General features: G+C 37.2%; 1 protein-coding gene across 15 annotated transcripts in view; it reads right to left on the minus strand.

Moving 5' to 3' along the window:
- Positions 1–22,702, minus strand: part of CDKL5 (cyclin dependent kinase like 5) — a 94,951-nt gene that overhangs the window by 45,642 nt on the left and 26,607 nt on the right. For 14 of the 15 annotated variants that reach the window (XM_083362934.1, XM_083362929.1, XM_083362932.1 and 11 more), the window contains exons 2-4: positions 10,624–10,809; positions 6,595–6,629; positions 1,918–1,963 (exon numbers count right to left, since the gene is read on the minus strand). In XM_083362934.1, coding sequence (XP_083219060.1) covers positions 1,918–1,963; positions 6,595–6,629; positions 10,624–10,711 — 169 coding nt within the window. In that variant the 5' untranslated portion in view covers positions 10,712–10,809. Of the gene's footprint in view, positions 1–1,917; positions 1,964–6,594; positions 6,630–10,623; positions 10,810–22,702 lie in introns of those variants that run through there. The other variant, XM_083362938.1, reaches the window with a different exon arrangement.

A 22,702-nucleotide genomic window follows, 5' to 3' on the forward strand; every position in this document is an offset into this window, starting at 1 on the left:
GGTCCTAGATCAGGAGCATGGGGTGCCTCTGGGGAGTGATTGGAGACTCCACACAGGAGCTGAAAATGCTTCCTACCAAAATCCAAGCAGGATGTTCAGCCCCTGAGTGAAGAAACATATGGTCTGCGCCAAGAATCCTGGGCCTAACCCACTCAACTGAGGCACTCTGTATTCCTTAGATTATCATGATGCTTCTCTGCTCACAGGCTGAAAATCCTGCTTGGATTTTAACTCCTTCTTGTCTAGGGCTTGGCTGAAAGAGCTGCCTGCTTGAAGGATAGTGTCAACGCTGCTAACATCAGATGTTCTTGCTTTGACAAGGTATGGAGATGTAGCCTTTTTCTTTCCTATGCTTTATTCTTAGAATCACATAATTTTGGGGGAGGAGGAGGAGGAATGTGATGGGAGTTAGTTAGACGTAACAATATTGTAAAGGTGTATGAACTCAGGGGCTTTTGAAATAAGAGATGATAAGAGATGGCAGGTTAGAGAACAGGAAGGAAAGCCTGCAATTCAAACTAATTGGAGAATGTGATTTATGACTGCTAATTAGAGGAGGGAATTATATTTGATACTATGTGCTAAGGTGAGGAGAATTCTGATTTTGGCTTCGACCATGCATGTGCCGAAGCTATGCTACTTGAATAAAGATTCTTTAAGGTAAACAATGCCTTGAAGTTCTTTGAAGAGTTTCATTTGTCGGAACCATGACAGGTAGTACTTCCCCTCCATCTGCATAACGGAACTCCTTTTGCAAGGTGCAGAAACAGAATTTCTGCACATATACACCAGGAGGATGTTAGCTCTCCTCTATGAGTGGAAGGGAACGATGATGCAGGGGTGCAGAAATGAATTTGGATCTTCAGGATCTGAGCTCCATTTCTCCACCCTGCTGAAGAAGTTCACTCAGCCCCCTGTACGCAGAGGAAGCCCTCTTGGCAGGCAACAGAAGCTTGCCAATTCTCTGCTGGCTTTCCCATTGACTTTCAGTCATTTGCAGAGAAGATTACAAATCGTGATCAAAAGATAACGGGGCATTTGGCCACTGGTCCTAAGTGTAAACAGGCTGTCAAGCAACCAGATCATAATCACATGCCTCCGGGGGAAGTAAATTTTATGATGGCTGGAACTGCTTTCCAGGCTGTACAGCACCCTTTCCAAGGCTGTCAGAACTTTCAATGTTCGTTAAATGACCAGTCATAAGTCGAGGACTACTTGTACACCAAATTGGCTCTCAATTCATTTCAGGTTCTATGCAAAATGAAAGAATGTTTGTTATTAGTGCCAAGAGATCATCTTCCAGAACCCCTAAATGTGAAGCCAGAATCAGATATTATTTGCTAGTTATTATTTCTTCAAGGATATAGAATCATCCACAGTTCAACTACATATTAAGTCCTGTTGGTTTTTCAGAATTAAATTTCTGCTGATATGTACATATAACACAGAGTAGACAGACTATAATTTAGCTATCTAGATAAGTAATAAATTATCAGGAAATATTTCAGATTATTCAGATTTATTGTGAATATACAGTAGTCAAATCATAGTGAAATCTGTCTGAAACATGCCAATACCTAGTAAGAACAATTTAAAAAATGCTCATTGTATTTTCTAATGAAACAGAAGCTTATTAACAAATTCAGTGTTTATTACTGAAGTCTCACATATCTGGAGGTGCCAAGTTGAGAAAGGCAGGTCTGAACAAATATGGAAATATAGAAAGCTTGTATATTAAGGCGTATCTCTAGGATCTATGTAAGATGTTTTGAAATAAAACTCTAATCTCTTCAAAGTTGATATGTTGACACAGGACAATAAATTCTTAAAACTCCTAGTCCTGCATTTTCCTAAATCTTGTGTAAGAACCCATTAAATAAAAAAGTAAATGTACTATATGCCAATAGAAGAAAGTACCTTCGCTATCTTTGAATTTTTTAATGGCCACGATTTCATGTGTCTCCTAGAAAAGAAAGAAAAAAAGATAGGATAGTCATATTGTTAGTTAGTAAATACCTGACACCATTTTGTGCTACAGATTTCTAGTCACACATAGAGTTGCAAGTTGAAGCAGAATTTTTATAGCAATTTTTAAAACTGGAGAATGGCTTTCTACCAAATTATTTTAAAATTAATTTACACTTGGTGAGGTAGGCTTTTGTTCTTGCTGGTAGTTTTCAGAGCAACTGAATAAAATTATTTCTGCTATTGATTTGTATACTTTCAAGGAAGACAACTGTATAAAAGTATTTATTAGTCATTTTAAATTTTATTTTTATTGTCACAAATCTTCTCAGTACATATTATTATAAATTTTAGAAATTTAATAATCCAAAAAATACCTAAACCAGATTTTAAAAATACTAATTAGGCTTTTAAAAATGAGTTCCAATTTGAACACTGTTCTTAAAATACTCTAAAAAGAGTGTTCAAATTGGAACTCATTTTTAAAACACTAATTTTAAATCAGTCTGGCTACAAGAATATCATAATATAAGTCTGAGATTTTCCTTTATGTTCTACAGGGATGCAGAAGCTTGGCATTAAATTTTCTGTCCCCATCCCCACCCGCCTTTGCAACTAAATTATATAAATTATTTTAATACTTATGCCCAGTTAAGGTGATAATTGATCCTCCAGATATAATAATAATAATAATAATAATAATAATAATAATAATAATAATAATAATAATAATAATAATAATAATAATAATGGACCTTGGAGGTCATCTAGTCGAACCCCCTGCTCAAGCAGGAAACGCTATACCATTTCAAACAAATGGCTGTCCAGACTCTTCTTTAAAACTTCCAGCGTTGGAGCATTCACAGATTCTGGAAGCAGGTTATTCCACTAATTAATTGTTCTGTCAGAAAATTTCTCCTTAGTTCGAGGTTGCTTTTCTCTTTGGTTAGTTTCCATCCATTGCTTCTTTTCCTGCTTTCAAGTGCTTTGGAGAATAGCTTGACTCCCCCTTCTTTGTGGCAGCCCCTGAGATATTGGAACACTGCTGTCATGTCATCCCTCATGTCACCCCCCTTCTCTTTGTTAGACTAGACATACCCAGTTCCAGGAACCGGTCCTTATATGTTTTAGTCTCCAGTCCCCTAAAGGTTGTTGCTCTTCTCTGTACTCTTTCTAGAGTCTCAACATCTTTTTACATTGTGGTGACCAAAACTGCATGCAGTATTCCAAGTGTGGCCTTATCAAGGCATTGTAAAGTGGTATTAACACTTCACGTGATCTTGATTCTATCCCTCTGTTAATGCAGCCTAGCACTGTGCTGGCTTTTTTGGCAGCTGCAGCACACTGCTGGCTCATATTTAAGTGATTGTCCACTAGTACTCTGAGATCCCTCTCACAGTTGCTACTATTGAGCAAGGTACGACCTATACTATACTTGTGAATTTGGTTTTTCTTGCCTAAATGTAGGACCTTACTTTTTTCACCACTGAATTTCATTTTGTTAGATAGCGCCCAGTGTTCAAGTCTGTCAAGATCCTTCTGTATCCTAAGCCTATTGCTGGCTATTCCTGGCAGCTTAATGTCATCTGCAAATTTGCTGAGTTCCCTATCTATTCCCCCCATCCAAATCATTGATGAAGATGTTGAAGAGCAGTGGGCCCAGCACCTCACTACACACTTCCGTTCATGTAGATGCAGTTCCATTGAGGACAACACACTGAGTACAGCTGGTCAGCCAGCTACGAATCCATCTGGTAGTCATGCTGTCTAACCCACATTTTTCTATCTTATCAAGTAGTAGGTTGTGGTCTACTTTATCAAATGCCTTACTGAGATCCAAGTAAATTATATCCACACCATTCCTCTGGTCCACTAATTTTGTCACCTGGTCAAAGAATGCAATAAGGTTTGTCTGGCATGTTCTGTTTTTCAAAAACCCATGTTGGCTTTTGGTAATGACTTTGTTTGCCTCTAGGTGTTTGCTGATTCGTTGCTTGATTATCTTTTCCAGAATCTTCCCAAGTATTGAGGTCCGGCTGATAGGTCTGTTGTTTCCTGGATCCATTTTTCCCCTTTTTTGAAGATGGGAACCACATCAGCTCTTTTCCAGTCCACTGGTAATTCCCCAGTGCTCCAGGATCTTTGAAAGATATAGCTCAGTGGCTCTGAGATCACATCTGCCAGTTCCTTGAGAACTTTGGGGTGTAGTCATCTGGTCCTGGAGATTTGAACTCATCTAGGGTGGACAGGTGCAAACAAAGTCATTACCAAAAGCCAACATGGGTTTGTCAAAAACAGATCATGCGAGACAAATCTTACTGCATTCTTTGATCAAGTGACAAAATTACTGGACCAGAGGAATACTGTGGATATAATTTACTTGGGCTTCAGTAAGGCATTTGATAAAATAGACCACAACCTATTACTTGATAAGATAGAAAAATGTGGGTTAGACAGCATCACCACCAGATGGATTCGAAGCTGGAGGGAAGTGTGTAGTGAGGTGCCCCAGGGCTCTGTTCTGGACCCAGTGCTCTTCAACATCTTCATCAATGATTTGGATGAAGGGATAAAGGGGAACTCATCAAATTTGCAGACGACACCAAGCTGGCAAGAATAGTCAACACTCCAAAAGATAGGCTTAAGGTGGTACCTTGCTCAATAGTAGTAACTATGAGAGGGATCTCATAGTCCTAGTGGACAATCACTTAAATATGAGCCAGCAGTGTGCTGCAGCTGCCAAAAAAGGCAACACAGAGCTAGGCTGCATTAACAGAGGGATAGAATCAAGATCACGTGAAGTGTTAATACCACTTTACAATGCCTTGGTAAGGCCACACTTGGAATACTGCATCCAGTTTTGGTCACCACGATGTTAAAAAAGATGTTGAGACTCTAGAAAGAGTACAGAGAAGAGCAACAACCATTAGGGGACTGGAGGCTAAAACATACAAGGAACAGGTGCTGGAATTGGGTATGTCTATTTTAATGAAGAGGGGTGATGTGACAGCAGTGTTCCAATATCTCAGGGGTTGCCACAAGGAAGAGGGAGTCAAGCTATTCTCCAAAGCACCTGAAGGCAAGACAAGAACCAATTGATGGAAACTAATCAGAGAGAAGAAATTCCCTGACAGTTAGAACAATTAATCAGTGGAAAAACCTGCCTCCAGAAGTTGTGAATGCTGCAGAACTGGAAGTTTTTAAGAAGAGACTGGACAGCCATTTGTCTGAAATGGTATAGGGTTTACTGCCTGAGCAGGGGGGTTGGACTAGATGACCTCGAAGGTCCCTTCCATCATCATCATCTTTATTATTATTGTCATTATTATTATCATTATTATTCCTGATTAATGTATTCATATGTATTCTTTAATATATGCCTGTCAGAAGCAACACCCCAAGAAAAAGAGAAGAAATGAGAAGAAGAGAAAAGAAATATTGAAGAGGGCTAGGATAAAAAAATACATTAACCCAATTAATAATTGCTAACTAAAATTAAGTTCTTTGACCTAGGATCCACTTATTTACTTGCTTCATCCTGACCCGGGTCTTTGGTGAGGGAGACTGAGTCCCTTTACTTTTTTGGGCTTGTTGTCTTTTATTTTTACTTTTTATGTTTTGTTGATTTTACTGCAATTTTTTAGATTGTTACGAGCTGCTCAGAGTCACTGAAAATTGGCTGGCATAGAACTTTAATAAATACTATTATCTGCATGTATCAGCTGATCTTTCTTTTACACATAAATGACCCTTGCACCACCAATACAAGTATACACATACACATGCAGAAATTCCATTCAGCAGATACAAAAAATATAAGTAACAGGATGAGATAAGTTAAGGGTGGGGGATAACTGTATTGTGTACATAAAAGAAAGAAATGGGTAATAGGATGAAGTGATGGGAAGAATAACATGATAGGGAAAGACAGGCATTACAGAAAGGGTAAATTGCCAGGCAAACAGCCCCTTTTCCCTCTTAAGCAGCAGCTAATCTTCAGTTTGATCTTCAAGCAACTAACCACATTTTTAATAGATTCTGTGTAATTCAGACAATATATTTTATCTAAACAATAAAACTTGTTACACTTTTCTATAGTTTGATTAGTATTTTTATATTTAAAAAACAAAGAACAGTGCACATTATTCACAAAGCCTAGAATCTAGAATACCAATTTAGCCAAAGTTTTAAAGCAGAAATTCAGGTTTTTGAATCAAAACTCTCAAAAGCAGCCTGGGTTTAAAAATAATTAGTTTAACACACAAAAAAACATCATTTAAATATAACACTTTTGGTATAATTCTCTACTGCAGAATTGGTTCCCTGAGATTAAGGCAAAATGATAGTTTTCACGATGAAAATTAGCATCCCTTTTCTTTGCAATTGAGCAAATTTCTCTTTTTCTGCAGCAAACAATAATTTGCCAATCTGAATTAAACTGCAATCCATTACAACAAGAAACTATGTAAAAACCATAGATAAGCATTTTGAACGAAGGACCAAACTATAGGTAAGGAAAGGGAAGAAACAGATTTTCATTACAAGCCAGGGCAGGCATATGGAACCAAACCATGGTCTGAGAAAACCAAAACACAGATAAAAAAGCACAACATAGATTGTTTTACTTACCTTGTGTCTACACTTAAGCACAACACCATAGGCTCCTAAAGCCCCCCCCACAAAAAAATCAAATTTCAATATTCATGTGCATTGTAGAAAGTATTATTTGTATATTTAAAAATGCAAGATCAAATAATAATGATGATGATAATGATGATAACAACAACAATAGATAGATAACCTTTATTGTCATTTTTTCCTGTGGGCACAATGGCACACATTAAAAATGAAATTTAGTGCTTCCTTTCAAAGTGTACACATATATGACAATTTTTAAAACATACTATATACAACATATATATAGACCTACACACTTGCATATAAGTAACATATAAATATTTTTCACTATGCATCTTGAATACATAACGGAAGAAGGAAGCTTTAATAATAATAATAGCAGCAAAAATTATTGAGAACACAAAATTGACAAAGTTCTTGAAAATCAACAGGTCAAGATCCTTTGGGACTTTTGAACCCAAACACAGACATCTGGCCCACAACATGCCTGAAATGACGTTTATAGAAAATAAAAAAAATCTGGTTCATTGATATTGCAATACCGGGTGATGCACAAATTGAACAGAAACAATTAGAAAAAATAATGAAATACCAAAATCTGCAAATTGAAATTGAATGATTGCAGAGGAAGAAATCAATGTTTGTATCAATAGTAATAAGAGCCCTTGGAGCAATACCCAAAGGGTTGCCTAGATACATGGAGTTACTTTAACAGCTCTTTTGTCCTTGGTTAGGACTTGAACTGTTAAGTTTTTACCAGTCCCAGACTGTGAATTGAACTGAAGACTAAATCAATAATAATAATAATAATAATAATAATAATAATAATAATAATAATAATAATAATACCATAATAATAATAATAATAATAATAATAATAATAATAATAATAATAATAATAATAATATGAATACTGACAATGTAATGCTGGCAAGGAAAAACATTACATGGTCAATTTCCTCAAAAGACAGAGGGGAAAGTGATACAGATAAAACCTGGCAATGGACTACAAATGAAATATTAAAAAAGAAAGTGAAAGGTTTGATTTTAGCTGTTCAAGAGCAAACTATTCAAATTAATGCAATCAAAGCCAGAACTAAATAATCATCAAATGATTCAAATACAGATTCTGCAAAGAAGCAGAAGAAACTGTGTAGATCATATATTCAGTTCCTGCAAGAAAACTGCAGAAACGGATTATAAACATCATAATATAGTCCTCAAAATGATTCACTGAAACATCTATAAAAATACCATGTGCCATTAATGAAAAGTTGGTGGGAACATATAGTTGAAAAAGCAGTCAAAATGAGCAAATTGAAATATTATGGGATTTTTGAATAAAAACTGACAAAAGTTGTAACTCAGATTTAACTTGGATGAAAAGACAGTGTAGATAATCGATGTGGTTAATATCAAGGGATAACAGAAGTCAAAGCATTGGAGAAGATCACTATATCAAGAGCTGAAAATTGAAGTTAAAAGATTATGGCATAAATTGTTCCCAGTGTTTACTGGCACAGTTGGTGAAAATCTTGGATGACACTTAGAAAATCTGTGCATTAATAAAATTTCCATCTGCCAATTACAAAAGGCCACAGTGTTTGGATCCCCAAATATACTATAGTGATATATTACTACATCCTAGGTTCTAGGGAAAAATGTAATGATAGAAAGGCCAACACCATCTAAAGAACTGGCCTTTATGATTTCATGTTGTTATGTGTATAACAATAATATTAATTGCAGAGGTTATTATTTGGGCTGTATTACAATATTTTATTCTTAGCCTCAAGTGAAAATTGGCTAATAGGTTTTAAGAAGCTTGACATTCTTCCCTCATTATATTTGATTAAACATAAATTAACTGAATATATATGTGTTTGCATATTTTAGTACAAAATACATTTTATTAAAAGGGCATATATATTAGGTATATAGTGCATTCAGGAAGTATCCAGATCCCCTTCACTTTTGTCAATTTTATTATGCTGCATCCCAATTCTACAGTTAATAATAATAATAGAACAGAGCTGGAAGGGACATTGGAGGTCTTCTAGTTCAGCCGCCCTGCTTAAGCAGGAGAACCTATATATACCATCTCAGAAAGTGACTGTCTAGCCCAGGGGTGTCAAACTGCTGGCCTGCAGACCGGATGCATCATAGAGAAACCGTGCCCACCCCATTGCCAGCAATGGCAAAAAAAGTCGCAATATGTACGTTGCAAGTTTGACACCCCTGGTCTAGCCTCTTCTTAAAAATTTCCAGTGATGGAGCACCCGAGATTTCTGGAGGCAAGCTATTCCACTGGTTAATTGTACTCACTGTCAGGAAGTTTCTCCTTAATTCTAGGTTGCTTAATTCTAGTTGTTGAAATTCATTTTGTTCTCATTAATCTACCCTCAGTACCCCATAATGACTAAGTAAAAACAGAATTTTAGAAATGTCTGTAAATTTATTAAAAAGAAAAAAACTGAAATGTCACATTGGCATAACTATTCAGAACCTTCACTTAGTACTTTGTTGAAGTACCTTTGACATTAATTACAGCCTTGAGTTTTTTGGGGTATGACGCAACAAGCTTTGCACACCTGGATTGGGGGATTTTCTGCCCTTCTTTCTTCCTTGCAAATCCTCTCAAGCTCAACAAGGTTGAATGGTGACCGTTGGTGGACAGCCATTTTCAGGTCCTTCCAGAGATGTTTAGTAGAATTCAGGTCAAGGTTCTGGCTGGGCCACTCTAAGACATTCACAGAGTTGTCCCTAAGCCACTCCTGTGTTGTCTTGGCTGTGTGCTTAGAATTGTTGTCATGTTGGAAAGTGAACTCTGAGGTCCTGAGTGCTGTGGAACAGGTTTTCATAATCATAATAGTAAAAGTTGGAAGGGACCTTGGAGGTCATCTAGTCCAACCCCCTGCTCAGGCAGGAAACCCTATACCATTTTCATTGAGGATATCCCTGTATTTTGCTTCATTCAGCTTTCCCCAGTCTCCCAGTCCCTGCTGCTGAAAAACACCCCCACAGCATGATGCTGCCACCACCATGCTTCACTATTGGGATGATATTGGGCAGGTGATGAATGGTGCCTGGTTTCTTCCAGACATAACATTTAGAATTGAGACCAAACAGTTCAATCTTGGTTTCATCAGACCAGAGAATCTTGTTCCTCACAGTCTGAGAGTCCTTCAGGTGCTTTTTTGCAAACTCCAAGTGGATAGGTATTTTGCACTGAGGCTAGGCAAAATACCTTTTATTGTAGCCTTCCCCAGATGTGTGCCTTGCAAAAAATCCTGTCTCTGAGGAAGTTAATTTGACCTCATGGCTTTTGCTCTGCTACAATATGCATTGTCAGCTGTGTGGCCTTCTATAGAGAGGTATGTGCCTTTTCATACCATGTCCAATCAATTTAATTTACCACAAGTGGCCTTCAATCAAGGTGTGGAAACATGTCAGCAACCATCAAAAGAAATGGGAAGCACTTGAGCTAAATTTCAATTTACTTATGCCAATGTGATATTTTATTTTTTAATAAATTTACAGCTATTTCAGAAATTCTGTTTTCACTTTGTCATTAAGGGGTACTGAGTGTAGATTAATGAGAAAAAATGAATTTTAACAACTGTAAAGTCAGGTTGCAGCATAACAAAATTAACAAAAATGAAGAGGATCTGAATACTTTCTGAATGCACTATATGCGTAAGAAAACAAGCCTTTATGATTGAAAAATTGCTATTCTATTCATTTTATTTTGTCCTACTATATATAATATCAGTCATTTAGATTTTCAATTTTGGTTATATGTCAAGAATGAATTTGGTCAAACAGCAGAAAAAAATGAGTGTACACTTCATGCATCAATAGTTCTATCATGCCATGATCAGTGATTAGAAAAATCGTATGTTTCTAGCCATGGCAAAACAAAAACTGCATTATATAATCAATGTCTCACCTACTTCTTTCTAGTTATGCTCACATCTCTTCTCAAACCCCAATTAAATTTATTCATGAAGGTATACTTACCTTCACCTACAACCCCAAGGATCTCAAATTTATTCATCACATTACCAATATTAGGAATCTTCATGAAGACAAATTCCTCATGGAACATGAATTGTACAACATGGCCGGAGAAGACCAAAATATTTGCAGGTCAAGTCTGTAATGGTTGGTAGGCTTTAGCACATATATGTTCCAAGTTTGTATTTCCTGCAAAGAAAATAAACATATAATTGGCATGAGCTAAAGTAATTTCACAAGTTTTGTACAACAGTACCTATATTAAATACGTTTGATTAATAGTTATACTATAATGAACAAGCCATCAAAGACTATAATAATCATCAAGGCCTGATACAGTTTACACCAGGGTTTTAAATATATAATGCATAAACTAGAAAGACAACTTTCTTTCATGTATTCCATCTTCAAAATAGGAAAAAAAATAGACTGAGGAAACAGACCAATCAGCCTAACATCACCTGGGAAGATATTGGAAAAAATAATAAAAAAACAGATCTGTGAACAAGTATGTTATAACTAGTAGCCAGCACAGGTTTGTTAAAACAAATCATGCCAAACCAATCTTATTTCATTCTTTGACAGAGTGACTAAATTAGTAGATCAGCAAAATGCTACGGACATAGTATATTTAGACTTCAGCAAGGCATTTGACAAAGTAGACCACAACCTATTTCTTGGTAATGTAGGAAAATGTGGGATAGACCGCGTCACCACGAGATGGATTTGTAACTGGGTGACAAACCGTACTCAATGAGTAGTCCTTAATGGTATTACATCTACATGGAGGGAAGTAAGCAGTGGGGTACAACAAGGTTCCATCTTAGGCCCAGTACTCTTCAATATCTTCATTAATGACTTAGATGAGGGAATAGATGGAGAACCCATCAAATTTACAGATGACACTAAGATCGCATTAATAGTCAACATCCCGGAAGACAAGCTCAGGATCCAAAAATATATTGATAAACTTGAACAATGGAACCTATCCAACAACATGAAAGCAAGGTTTTACACTTAGGCAGGAAAAACCAAAGGTACAAGTACAGATTAGGCAAAACCTGGCTCAAAAGCAGTAACTGTGAGAGGGACCTTGGAGTCCTCGTGAACAATCACTTAAACATGAGCCAGCAGTGTATGGCAGCAGCCAAAAAAGGTAATACAGTCCTCGGTTGTATAAACAGAGACATAGAATCAAAATCATGTGAAGTATTAGTACTGCTTTATAACTCCTTAATAAGACCACACCTAAAATACTGCATCCAGTTTTGGTCACCACATTACAAAAAAGATGTTAAAACTTTGGAAAAAGTGCAAAGAAGAGCAACTAGGATGATTAAGGAACTGGATACAAAGAACAGTTGCAAGAATTGGGTATGGCCAGAAGGAAAAGAAGATCTAGGGGTGACATGACAGCAGTATTCCAGTATTTGAGGGGCTGCTATAAAGAAGAGGGGGTCAACTTATTTTCCAAAGCACCAGAAGGTAAGACAAGAAAAAATGGACGGAAACTAATCAAGGAGAAAAGCAACCTCAAATTAAGGAGAAACTTCCTAACAGTGAGGACAATTACGGTAACCTATGGAACAGCTTGCCTTCAGAAGTTGTAGGTGCTTCACCACTGGAGGTTTTTAAGAAAAGGTTGGACAGCCATCTGTCTGAAATGATATAGGGTCTCCTGCTTGAGCAGGGAGTTGGACTAGAAGACCTCCAAAGTCCTTTCCAGATCTATTCTGATTGAAAGCTGAAAACAACTCCTTTAAGAATTATCATACAGAATATATACTGCTCAAAAAAATAAAGGGAACACTTAAACAACACAATAAAAAAGGTAAAGGTTCCCCCGCACATGCGTGCTAGTCGTTTCCGACTCTAGGGGCCGGTGCTCATCTCCGTTTCAAAGCCGAAGAGCCAGCGCTTGTCCGAGGACAACTCCGTGGTCATGTGGCCAGCATGACTAGACGCCAAAGGCGCACGGAACCCTGTTACCTTCCCACCATAGTGGTCCCTATTTTTCTACTTGCATTTTTACGTGCTTTCGAACTGCTAGGTGTACTGTATTTAATAGCAGGATGTCTTATCTTGTGTTCCCTTTATTTTTTTGAGCAGTATATTTTTTCTGATTTTAATGCTACCTTGTATTTAATAGCAGCTTGCTTATTAGAACAGGGAGATGAAATCCAAACTGGGGTACAATACTTTTTTTTGTATTAACTCATTGCTCTTTAAAAAAATTATCAGAACACATTTGATTGTATTTCTTTCTAAATTATAGAGATAGTTTCTAGATTGCATTTATAGACAATAGTTGAATATCTGTATTACTGGTAAGTTGTACAGTATATTATACACAACTTTACTTAACAACTATGATTCAATGCATATAAATAAACTGTAACAAATGAAGCCCCCTGCCCCATTATTTCCAGGCAAGGAAATCACATTCAAGAAAATAATTACCATAAATTTAGTGTTTAAATCAAGAGGTCTTCAAATCACAATTCAGCATTTTTGAAATGACAAGTATGATCCTTAATGTCTATGTCCTTAGATAATATACTGTATACATGCACCAATGTAATGTTTGCCACATAAGGCAGTAGCATATATGTAAACAATAAACTAGTGTTATGCTTGTCTTTCAATCTATAAATACTGTAACGTTTTAAACTGTTATCCATCTTGTAGGGCAGATCCTACAGTATAATAGATAATTATTATTTTTTCATTATTGGTTAGCCTCCTTTATTCATTACCGTGAAATAATTATTCCATAACAAATGTTTAGTGCATTACCTGAGTGAGAAATAATGTGAGAAGAATGGGCCAATGTTTTATAGATGCTGCTAAATGCAAATTCAGCAGATGAAAACTCTATTAATGGTTTCACCCAAAAGGAAAATATTCCAGAAATCAAAGACTGAATTAATACTGGAATCTTAGTAGACAAAAAGATTGATGAAATGGCAAGTTATACGTTAATAATCAAACGTGAGCAATTTGAAGGGAAATATCAGCAGTGGAAGAGACTAGGATACTTGATACTGATTACTGGAAGAGCAGACATAAAAGAAAGAGAAGTCTTAGGAAATAAAAAGTTTAAATCACTGGTGACATTAGGAAGTCATTATAAAAGTGAATAGTTTAGAAAAAGATGCAGCTGCTTCAGAGAGCTGAAAAAACATCACAGATGAATTTTTACTAAGATAGTTGTTAGTAGGGTTGTACTTGCATTAACATTATTCAGAATTGTGTTTTAGAGCAGGGGGTCCCCAACCTATGGGCCATGGCCCACTATCAGGCCATGGCCTACTGGCCACTGGGCTGCAAGATAGGCTGGCCAGTGCACGCACATGTGTGTGCACACTCACCCCCACTTGTGCTAGCACCCGTGGACCCGTTTGTGCATGCGCGCTGGACTAGCAGCAGCAGCTTGTGCCTGGCAAACAGGGCTGCTAGTGCGCACGCAAGTTCCATGGGCCATTTGCGCCTGCACACAGGGCTAGCGGCGATGGTTAGTGCCTATGCACCTGTGCAAACAGAGCCACTATCGCCGTGTGGGTTTTGCAACCCAATTGCACATCCGTGCGGGACTAGCAGCGGTGGCTAGCGCCTGTGCGCAAGCATGAACAGGGCCACTATCACCGTGCATGTTGTGTGGCCCATTTGTGCATGCATGTGGGGCTAGCAGCAGTGGCTAGCACCTGCATGCCTACACAAACAGGGCTACTAGTGCTGTGGGGATGCATGCGGCCCGGTTTCCACGTGCACATGCATGCACAAATTTTCCAGCTGCTCCCTTTCCCTCCAGGCCGCCAGTATGAAAACGTTGGTAACCTCTGTTTTAGAGTACTCACAAGAACATCATCTCTTTCAAACAGCTATTTTCTTTTTAGGCTTTCATGAATATCTGAAAATTTCAGTAAGGGCAAATCCTGGCCTCTGCTTCCAATGTTTTTAGCATTAAATAAGCAAGAAACAAATTTGATGTTATTTTTCCCTGTGATTTATTTTGTTCCAAGTAAACATGTAAAGTTAGTTTTTACTGACTCTTTTGAATTCTGTATCTATCTTTATGCCTACCTAGTATCTATTAGTTTAATTATAGAGTTAGAATGGCTAAATATGAATAACTTTTGTAAAGACAAAAGTGCATTCTCAATTGGAAAACATCATGCATCATCATTCTTACAGAATGGGTCTATTAATAGATATAAACTTTCTCATCCTTATTTAACAAGAAAAAATATATTATATAAACAAATATTTTATATGAGGAGGTCTCTATTTAATAATCGAATCAACCTAGGATTTCTGGTTTTGCATTGCAGAGAGACAGGATGCAGAAAGGCAGAGGTCTGCCTTCCATGCCCGATTTCACTCTGCTGGGGGCCCTTAAAAGAGCCTAAAGTTGCCCCGAAGAGGCGATGAAGAAGGAGGGATGCCTTGTCGATAACAGAGATGGCGGTCTCTCCGTTCAAGCCAAGGAAAGCCCTCTAAATCAGCAGGGGAAAGACTGGCTGCAAGTTAAAGAAACAATGATAACATGGGCAAAAAACATTGGACATACTATAGAGCTTGAAGAATGGGAAAAGTTATGGGACAGAAATATTAGATTAACTAAAGCTGTATCATATAAAGAAAACTTGTATAAAATGTTTTATGGATGGCACATGACACCAGTGAGATTAGTGAAAATGTTTAAAAATACTTCAAACATTTATTGGAAATACAATCAAAGACCAGGTACTTATTATCATATCTGGTGGACATGTTCTAAAGCTAAAAGGTTCTGGCTTAAGATACACTTATGGTTGGAGATGATTAAAAAACAAATAGAATTTAAACCAGAATTGTTTTTGTTAGGAATGATAGGTCCCAGCTATGACAAGGAGAGCGGATATCTAATATTACATTGACTAACAGCAGCGAGAGTTATGTATGCACAATATTGGAAAAATGAAAATTTACCGACTGTAGAAGTATTAATTAAGAAAATATTAGATTGTACAGAAATGGATAGATTAACTTTAGAGATTAAAGATAAAGAGCATTCAGTTTACTATAGAACTTGGAATAAATGTTATCAATGGTTAGTTAAAACGAATTAGATAGAAAGGAATGTGATATGTAATTTTGACTCTATTTTAGTAAGAAAAATACTAAGGATTGAAAACTTAACATTGTTCATGATAATTTACTATACTTATTGTTATCAATCATTAACTTTATCATTTTCATTTATATATATTTACCCAGACAATATGCTGTTTGCCAAATATTTAATTAACATTTGGAAACCCCAACCCTCACCCCAACCTTCCTTGTACCCTAACCCTAATCCCCACCCCTTCATCCCCATTCCCAACCCTATAAAAACCAATAACATCTTTTTTTAAAAAATGAATTTTAATGTGGAGAAAAGCAAAATTTTACATTTAGGCAGAAAAAATCAAAGGTTTAAGTACAGATTAGGCGAGGCTTGGCTCAAAAACAGCAACTGGGATATCCCATTTATATCCTGCCCTTCTCCAAAGGCTCAGGGTGGCTTACAATCTAAAGCACAATGTGCTTAGCAATAGCCTTCATTCTATGTATATACCTGCTTATTAGGGCTTTCGGCCCCCCCAAGCGGCATTTTTACAAAGTCAGCTTATTGCCCCCAACAATCTGGGTCCTCATTTTACCTACCTCGGAAGGATGGAAGGCTGAGTCAACCTTGAGCCTGGTGGGATGCGAACCTGCACTAATTGCAGGCAGCTGGTGTTACTTAAGGAGGCATTAGCCCACTACTCCACCAAGGCTCTCTGTGAGAGAGACCTTGGAGTCCTACTGGACGATCACTTGACTATAAGCCAGCACTGTGCAGCAGCAGACAAAAAACCTAATACAATCCTGGGTTGTATAAACAGAGGCATAGAATCAGATCACACAAAGTATTAGCACCGCTTTATAAAATCTAGTAAGACCACACCTGAAATATTGCAACCAATTTTAGTCACCATACAATAAAAAACATGTTAAGACCTTGGAAAAAGTTCAGAGAAGCCATCCTCTGCTACCAATCTGTATGGTTATCTAATAACCCTGTGCTACCATTTCTATTGAATAAAACAGAATTTCTAACAGGTTATAGGCTCAACTTCAGCCCAGATAAACCAGGTAAAGTTTCAACCCAATATCAACTCAGAGAAGAAACCAGTATAAACCCAGTATAAGCTCAGATTAGAGGAGAAATATAAAGTTTAGCACAGAACAGAGCAAACCACTCATAGCCAGCTACAGCAAATAAGTGCAAAATATAGCAACAGAAAAAGAAGACTGTAACAGAATAAAAGAAAATGGCCAGAAACAAAGCTGAAACAAAGATTTCATTTGCAAATCTGACAAATCAGAACTACCAATCTTGCAAATTCAAGATAAAAATGCTGCTAATAAGGGAAGTTATGTGGAAATGTATAAATGAAGCTAGGCCAAAATACCCTTCAGATGAGTGGATAGAGAAAGCTCAGAGCACAATCTCTCTTAGCATAGAAAATGATAAAACCATACATATACGTAAATGTGAAACTGCTAAAGAAATATCGGGAAAATTACAAAAAGTGCATGAAAGAGCTAATCTCAGCAATGAACTGTATTTGATTAGAAAGCTATACCAAACCAAGCTGATGAAAGGTCAGGATATGCAGGATTACATAAGGCACACCTTGGAAATGGTTGAACGCCTGAGAGATTTAGCAGAAGAAATGAAAGATTTTCATGTCACAGCACTATTAGTGGTTTACCAGAAAGTTATGAAACACTTGTCACAGCACTTGATGCATGTCCAGTTGATGAGCTAACATTGGAATATGTTAAGGGCAAGGTTATAGATGAATGTAAGTGTAAAACAGAAAGCGTTAATAGTGACGGTGCTTCTGTCGCAGAGTGTTTTAAACCAGAGTTCTCCAATCTTAAGGGCACAAGGGACTGGTTCCGTGGAGAGAGGTTTTTCCATGGACTGGAGGGGGGGTGTTTTTGTGTTTCCTGCATCTTTCTTGTGGATGGGGCTTTCCTTATTTGTGCTGCGGCCGGTACTGGGATTGTGGACCCTTGTTTTAAATACAAAAAATAGAAATAAAAACAATTACATGAAGCAAGAAGCACATGAATACTTTGTGTGCAAGAAAAAGGGTGATTTAAAAGCAGATTGTAGAATCTGGAAAGCTAGCATACATATACTACAAAAAGCCAAAAGTGTGAAGGAAGAAACTGATTTTGCATCAGATAATGAACATGTTTTTCAACCCAAAATTGCACCTGATTTTTGAAAGCATGGTATGTTGATTAAGGAACTACAAGTCACATGACAAATGACAGAAATTTCTTTACTCACCTTGACCAGAGTAAAACAGAAAAAAAATCACCTAGTGGGCAAATAATAGAACCAGAAGGAATAGGAGATGGTTTTCCTTACTGTCCTATTTCTCAGAGTGTCACGGAAAGATACTTGTGAAAAATGTACTGTACGTCCCTGCTCTTGAAACTAATCTTTTGTTAGTGAAGAAGCTTATAAAAGGGGATATCTTACTTGCAAAGGTTAAAGTTACAGCTGAGCTGCAACCTGGTGGTTAATACTGTCAGGAGGAGAAATATTCAAACTGCAGTCACACATGGCACAGACTTAGGCACAGAGGTCCTAACATAAGAAAGACTATCCAAGTGGAATAAAAGAAGAAACCAGGCTACAAGAGGTTTTAATATCTACCAGAAGCAATAAAGGCATCCTAGCCAAACATCTGTCTTATGTTGTTCGAGTAGCATTAAAACCCAGAGGCGGTAAGAAGAATCCAAAAGAGACTGCAGCCACCGCCCTGGTCCTCCAGATCAGCTGGAGCCAGAGCCAGAGACACAGCTGCTCCAGTGCCAGCTCTTCAGAGAGTCAAGGCCAAAGCCACAGAAGCAGTGCCAGCTCTATGGATAGCCAGGACAGCAAGAAGAAGAGGAAGAAACAGGAAACAGAACTAAGATCTGAAATGGGACTATTTATAAGGAGTAGTTGTTGAGTGGGGGTGTTGAAATACATGTTAGAATGTATTTTGTATTGCAACAACTACAGAATTATTCAGCCAGAAGATGGCAGTGTTTAGTTTGCATCTATGGTTATAGTCTATGGTTCCTTTTTTTCTGAGGAGAGTTTCCTATGACAGTTGAGAAATCATTAAGCAGCATAACCCATGGTGACTATACAATGTACACTTCATTTGATCTGTATGGCTATGTAACCATCCTCTGCTACCAATCTGTATGGCTATATAATAATCCTCTGCTACCATTTCTATAGAATAAAACAGAATTTCTAACTATAGACAGTCTGTGCAATCTTCCTGAAGCAGCTAACTAAGTAGTCCATTGTTTCTTCAACTTCTTTTCAGAGTTGACATTTGCTGTCTGTTGCCATTCTAGTTTTGTATGCATTTGTTCTTAAAGCTTGGTCTTACGCAGTCATAATTAGCCCCTTTGTTTCTTTCTTTAATTTTACTGCTCTTAGCCATTGCCGGGTCTTGTTATCTGCTTTGTCTGCTAATTTTTTTTTAATGTACTGGTCATATTATATTTTGCCTGGCCGTACCTTTTTTCTATTTTTCATTTGATCTTTCTTGTAGGCTTGTTTGGTTTCTCCAGTATTCATTAAGCCTTCATGATATACTAGCATCAGTGCATTTTTTTCATTACCTTTCAGTTATTCTTCCTTTAACGCCCTTTTATCTTCTTCAACTATCTGGTGTACTTGCAACATTTCATGCCCACCTATTTTCTGTGGTAAGTAGAATCTGTCGACATTGCTACATGTAGGCCATGATTCATTGTACTTATTTTTCTGTCTTTCTTATCCATGGCTTTTAGTTCTGCTTGAGTGAAGTCCACTATGCCAGCTGTGTAACTAATGACTGGAATTGCCCCACTGTTCATTCCCTTACTATTTTTTCCACTCTCATGATGTAATTATTTCTAACCTTCTTCTTAACTTCAGGATGTTTGAAGTTGTCAGCTTGAAAGATGCCCAGGTATTTGTAATGATCACCTTCATCCAGACTCTTCATGTTATTTCTATAGGGCATCTTGATTCCTTCAGTTTTCACTATTTTCCCTCTTTTGATGGCTAAGGATGGCACATTTGCCCAATTCAAATTCCACTGTAATATCTTGGATGTATACATTGACTGTGTTGAACAGCAATTCTATTTCAGATTATCTTTTCCCATATAGTTACATCCATGTAAAGACGTCAGAATCCATTTATATCACATTCATAAATGTATGTTTAAAACATTATCCCCCTCTATGGATTCTGCCATCTCCCGAGGAAGGAGGAGCATATGTGGATTCAACCTGCCTTAGGTTATTTCAAAGACCAAGGGAACCTTTTGAACTGGGGGGAACAAAAGGGAGGGTTAGAGAAGAAGGTGTCTGGCTTGTGTCTTCTTTTAATTCTGGAGAGGAAGAAGGCAATAACTGGGTACCCTTTATAAAATCTCAATTTGTAAAACAATACTAAGTCCTGTCTTGTATTCCCACAACCAAGCATGTCCTAGTAAAGATTCCTTTTGGACTAGAACTGACTCCAAGAGTTTTGTTTTCCTAAGACATGGATTGGGGTGGTCCTGACAGAAGATAGGATAGACGGCAGAGGTTTTGATATTGGATAGCTATGGTCTGACTTGTTCAGCATTGTTGATAGAATTAGTGGAATATCAAACCATGGTGATAGTGAATCTCCTTGAAAGATTCCTCTCTTAATATTAACTTTTCCCAATCACCTTTGACTAGCAAGTGTGACTTCCATTGTGCCACTGATCTTTGCACAAAATTTCTAATGTTTCTACTGATTCCTTTATTGCTAAGCACTTGATTATTCAATCATGTGGCAGGGAGTCTACAGCCTTCTTGTTATCAATTCAAGCTACATTCAAGTTGGTTGTCCTCCTTTTGCAGTTGTCCAAATTCATCTTGTCAATTAGGAGCTGATCTTTTCTTCCCCTGCTGTTTGGGTAGTTCCTTTTCTGAACAAGTAGAAAGAACATGTTTTCAATTAGATCCTGTTAGACTACATCAACTACCACATTAGCTAGCAATTTGAAAGTTGTTGATAAGCAAGTAATTGGCCTGTAGTTGCCTGGTGCTGCCCCTTTTGATGGATCTTTGTCAGGCTAAGCCCAAGAATGACAAATAGCAACTCAGCCAAGATGCAGTTCCTTATTTGCTTATAGACAACAGACAGAATCTTACCATACTAAATCCACTGTGATGGGTCTCTTTTTTTATCTCCTGTCTGGGCTGGGCTGCTGCTTATCTCACCTACCTGTCTGGAATGTGCTCCCTTCTCCCTGGGAAACTGTCACTTCATTGTAGTCCATCACACTATCTGCCCTTCCAAGGATACCATCTCTCAAAATGTTTCATTATCAGGTAGGTTTTGCCAGATATTATCCAGTCTTCAAGAGAACCAAAACTACTTACTGAAAAGAGTTCACCCCTGTTGTAACTGGAATTTCTAATGAAACAATAGGAAAATTATAAATATTTTTTCCAGGAATCAAATAATAATAATAAATTGTTGTCTCATAATTCTATGAGATATGAATTATTTCTTTTGGGTCGAGCACATTATGTAAACTCAGCCATCACAGTATGTACACCATAACTTATGATTTAATATACAAGAAGACAGTCTTCTGATGTTAAGATGTGTTAACATGTTTTTAAGGACAGAAGAAACGATGCTAAGTGAATGAAGCCAAATCACTTATATGAATGACAACAAGATTTTCTACCACTTTTAGTGTGCTACCTGCTTTAAAATGACAAGAAACAATTACAATGATTTAGTTGTAAAGCATCATAGAATATAAAGGGTTTAGGAGAACTGTAAATCATGGTTTATTTTTATCCCAGGTTAGAATATAACATGTATCTAAGAAAATAGCATAATTCAGTTGACATTATAGGAATGCTTATTTTTATAGGACTTTAGATGATATTCAGAAATTACAAACTAAATAGATTGGTTTGCTATAAAATTAAGTCTTTAAGAAAAACAGACAAAATAGTCACCATGTTATTGCACAAAGCGGTATGAAGGTTGTTCTAATCTAAAACGCTTCTATTGAATAAATAATTAATTTAGGGGTGCTGTTGCATGAGTAACAGTGGCAGCCATGCTTTGGGAGATCTTTGCACAGATCCATCTTCTGCACTAATTGTGCCTTACAGGAAGCCTTACTCATGTTCATTCCTACCTTGGTCACTTCCCATCTGAATTACTGCAATGTATTCTACATAGGGCTACCCTTGAAGATGATCCGGAAGTTACAGCTGCAGCTGTCAAGTTAGCAAGGTAATCCAGATTTTATTATGGTTACATTAACAGAATCATGCAGGTCTTTCACACACATCCTCACATTTTAAGTCCAAGAAACTAGGGAGGGTCCTTCGTAAGATGTTTGCCATGCCCCTCCCAGTCCTTCTGTGGACTCAGCTGCCTCTTATCTAATCATTGGGTAGTTTGTCTCTACTCCTCCCATTTCTCAAGGTCATTCCCACATATCATTATAGCACAAATGTGCACAGCCCTAGTTTCACCCATATAATACCCTTTGTGCAAATTGTACTTGGTCCCAGTTTTTCTCTGGATGCAATTCAAAATGGTAATGATTGCCCCTGCTCTATGAAACACTGTCCACCTCCACACCTGAGATACTATTTGCTCTTATCTCTTTACCCTTCTGGACAGCACTCAGGACTTTGTTCTGGTCCCAAGCACTGAGACAGGGTGAATTCAAAGTAAGATGAAAATGTGGGTTGCATCAGGAAAATATACTTGTGGCATCAGGTTTTTTTAAAAGTATTTTTAGTTTTATTTTTTAAAATATATTTTATTAATTTTTCCAATAATATTCTTTAGTGCTTAGTAAACTGTGTTGTCTGGGTTCATATGTTTAAAAAACAATCAATAGTAATTAATTTCTATAGTTCCATAATCAATATATTAATTAATGATATATTTCTTTGATCATCTCTTCATTTAATAGTATTCTCCTTT

Source organism: Vipera ursinii, assembly GCF_947247035.1.
Source record: "Vipera ursinii genome assembly, chromosome: 4".
NCBI classification, from domain to species: Eukaryota; Metazoa; Chordata; class Lepidosauria; order Squamata; family Viperidae; genus Vipera; species Vipera ursinii.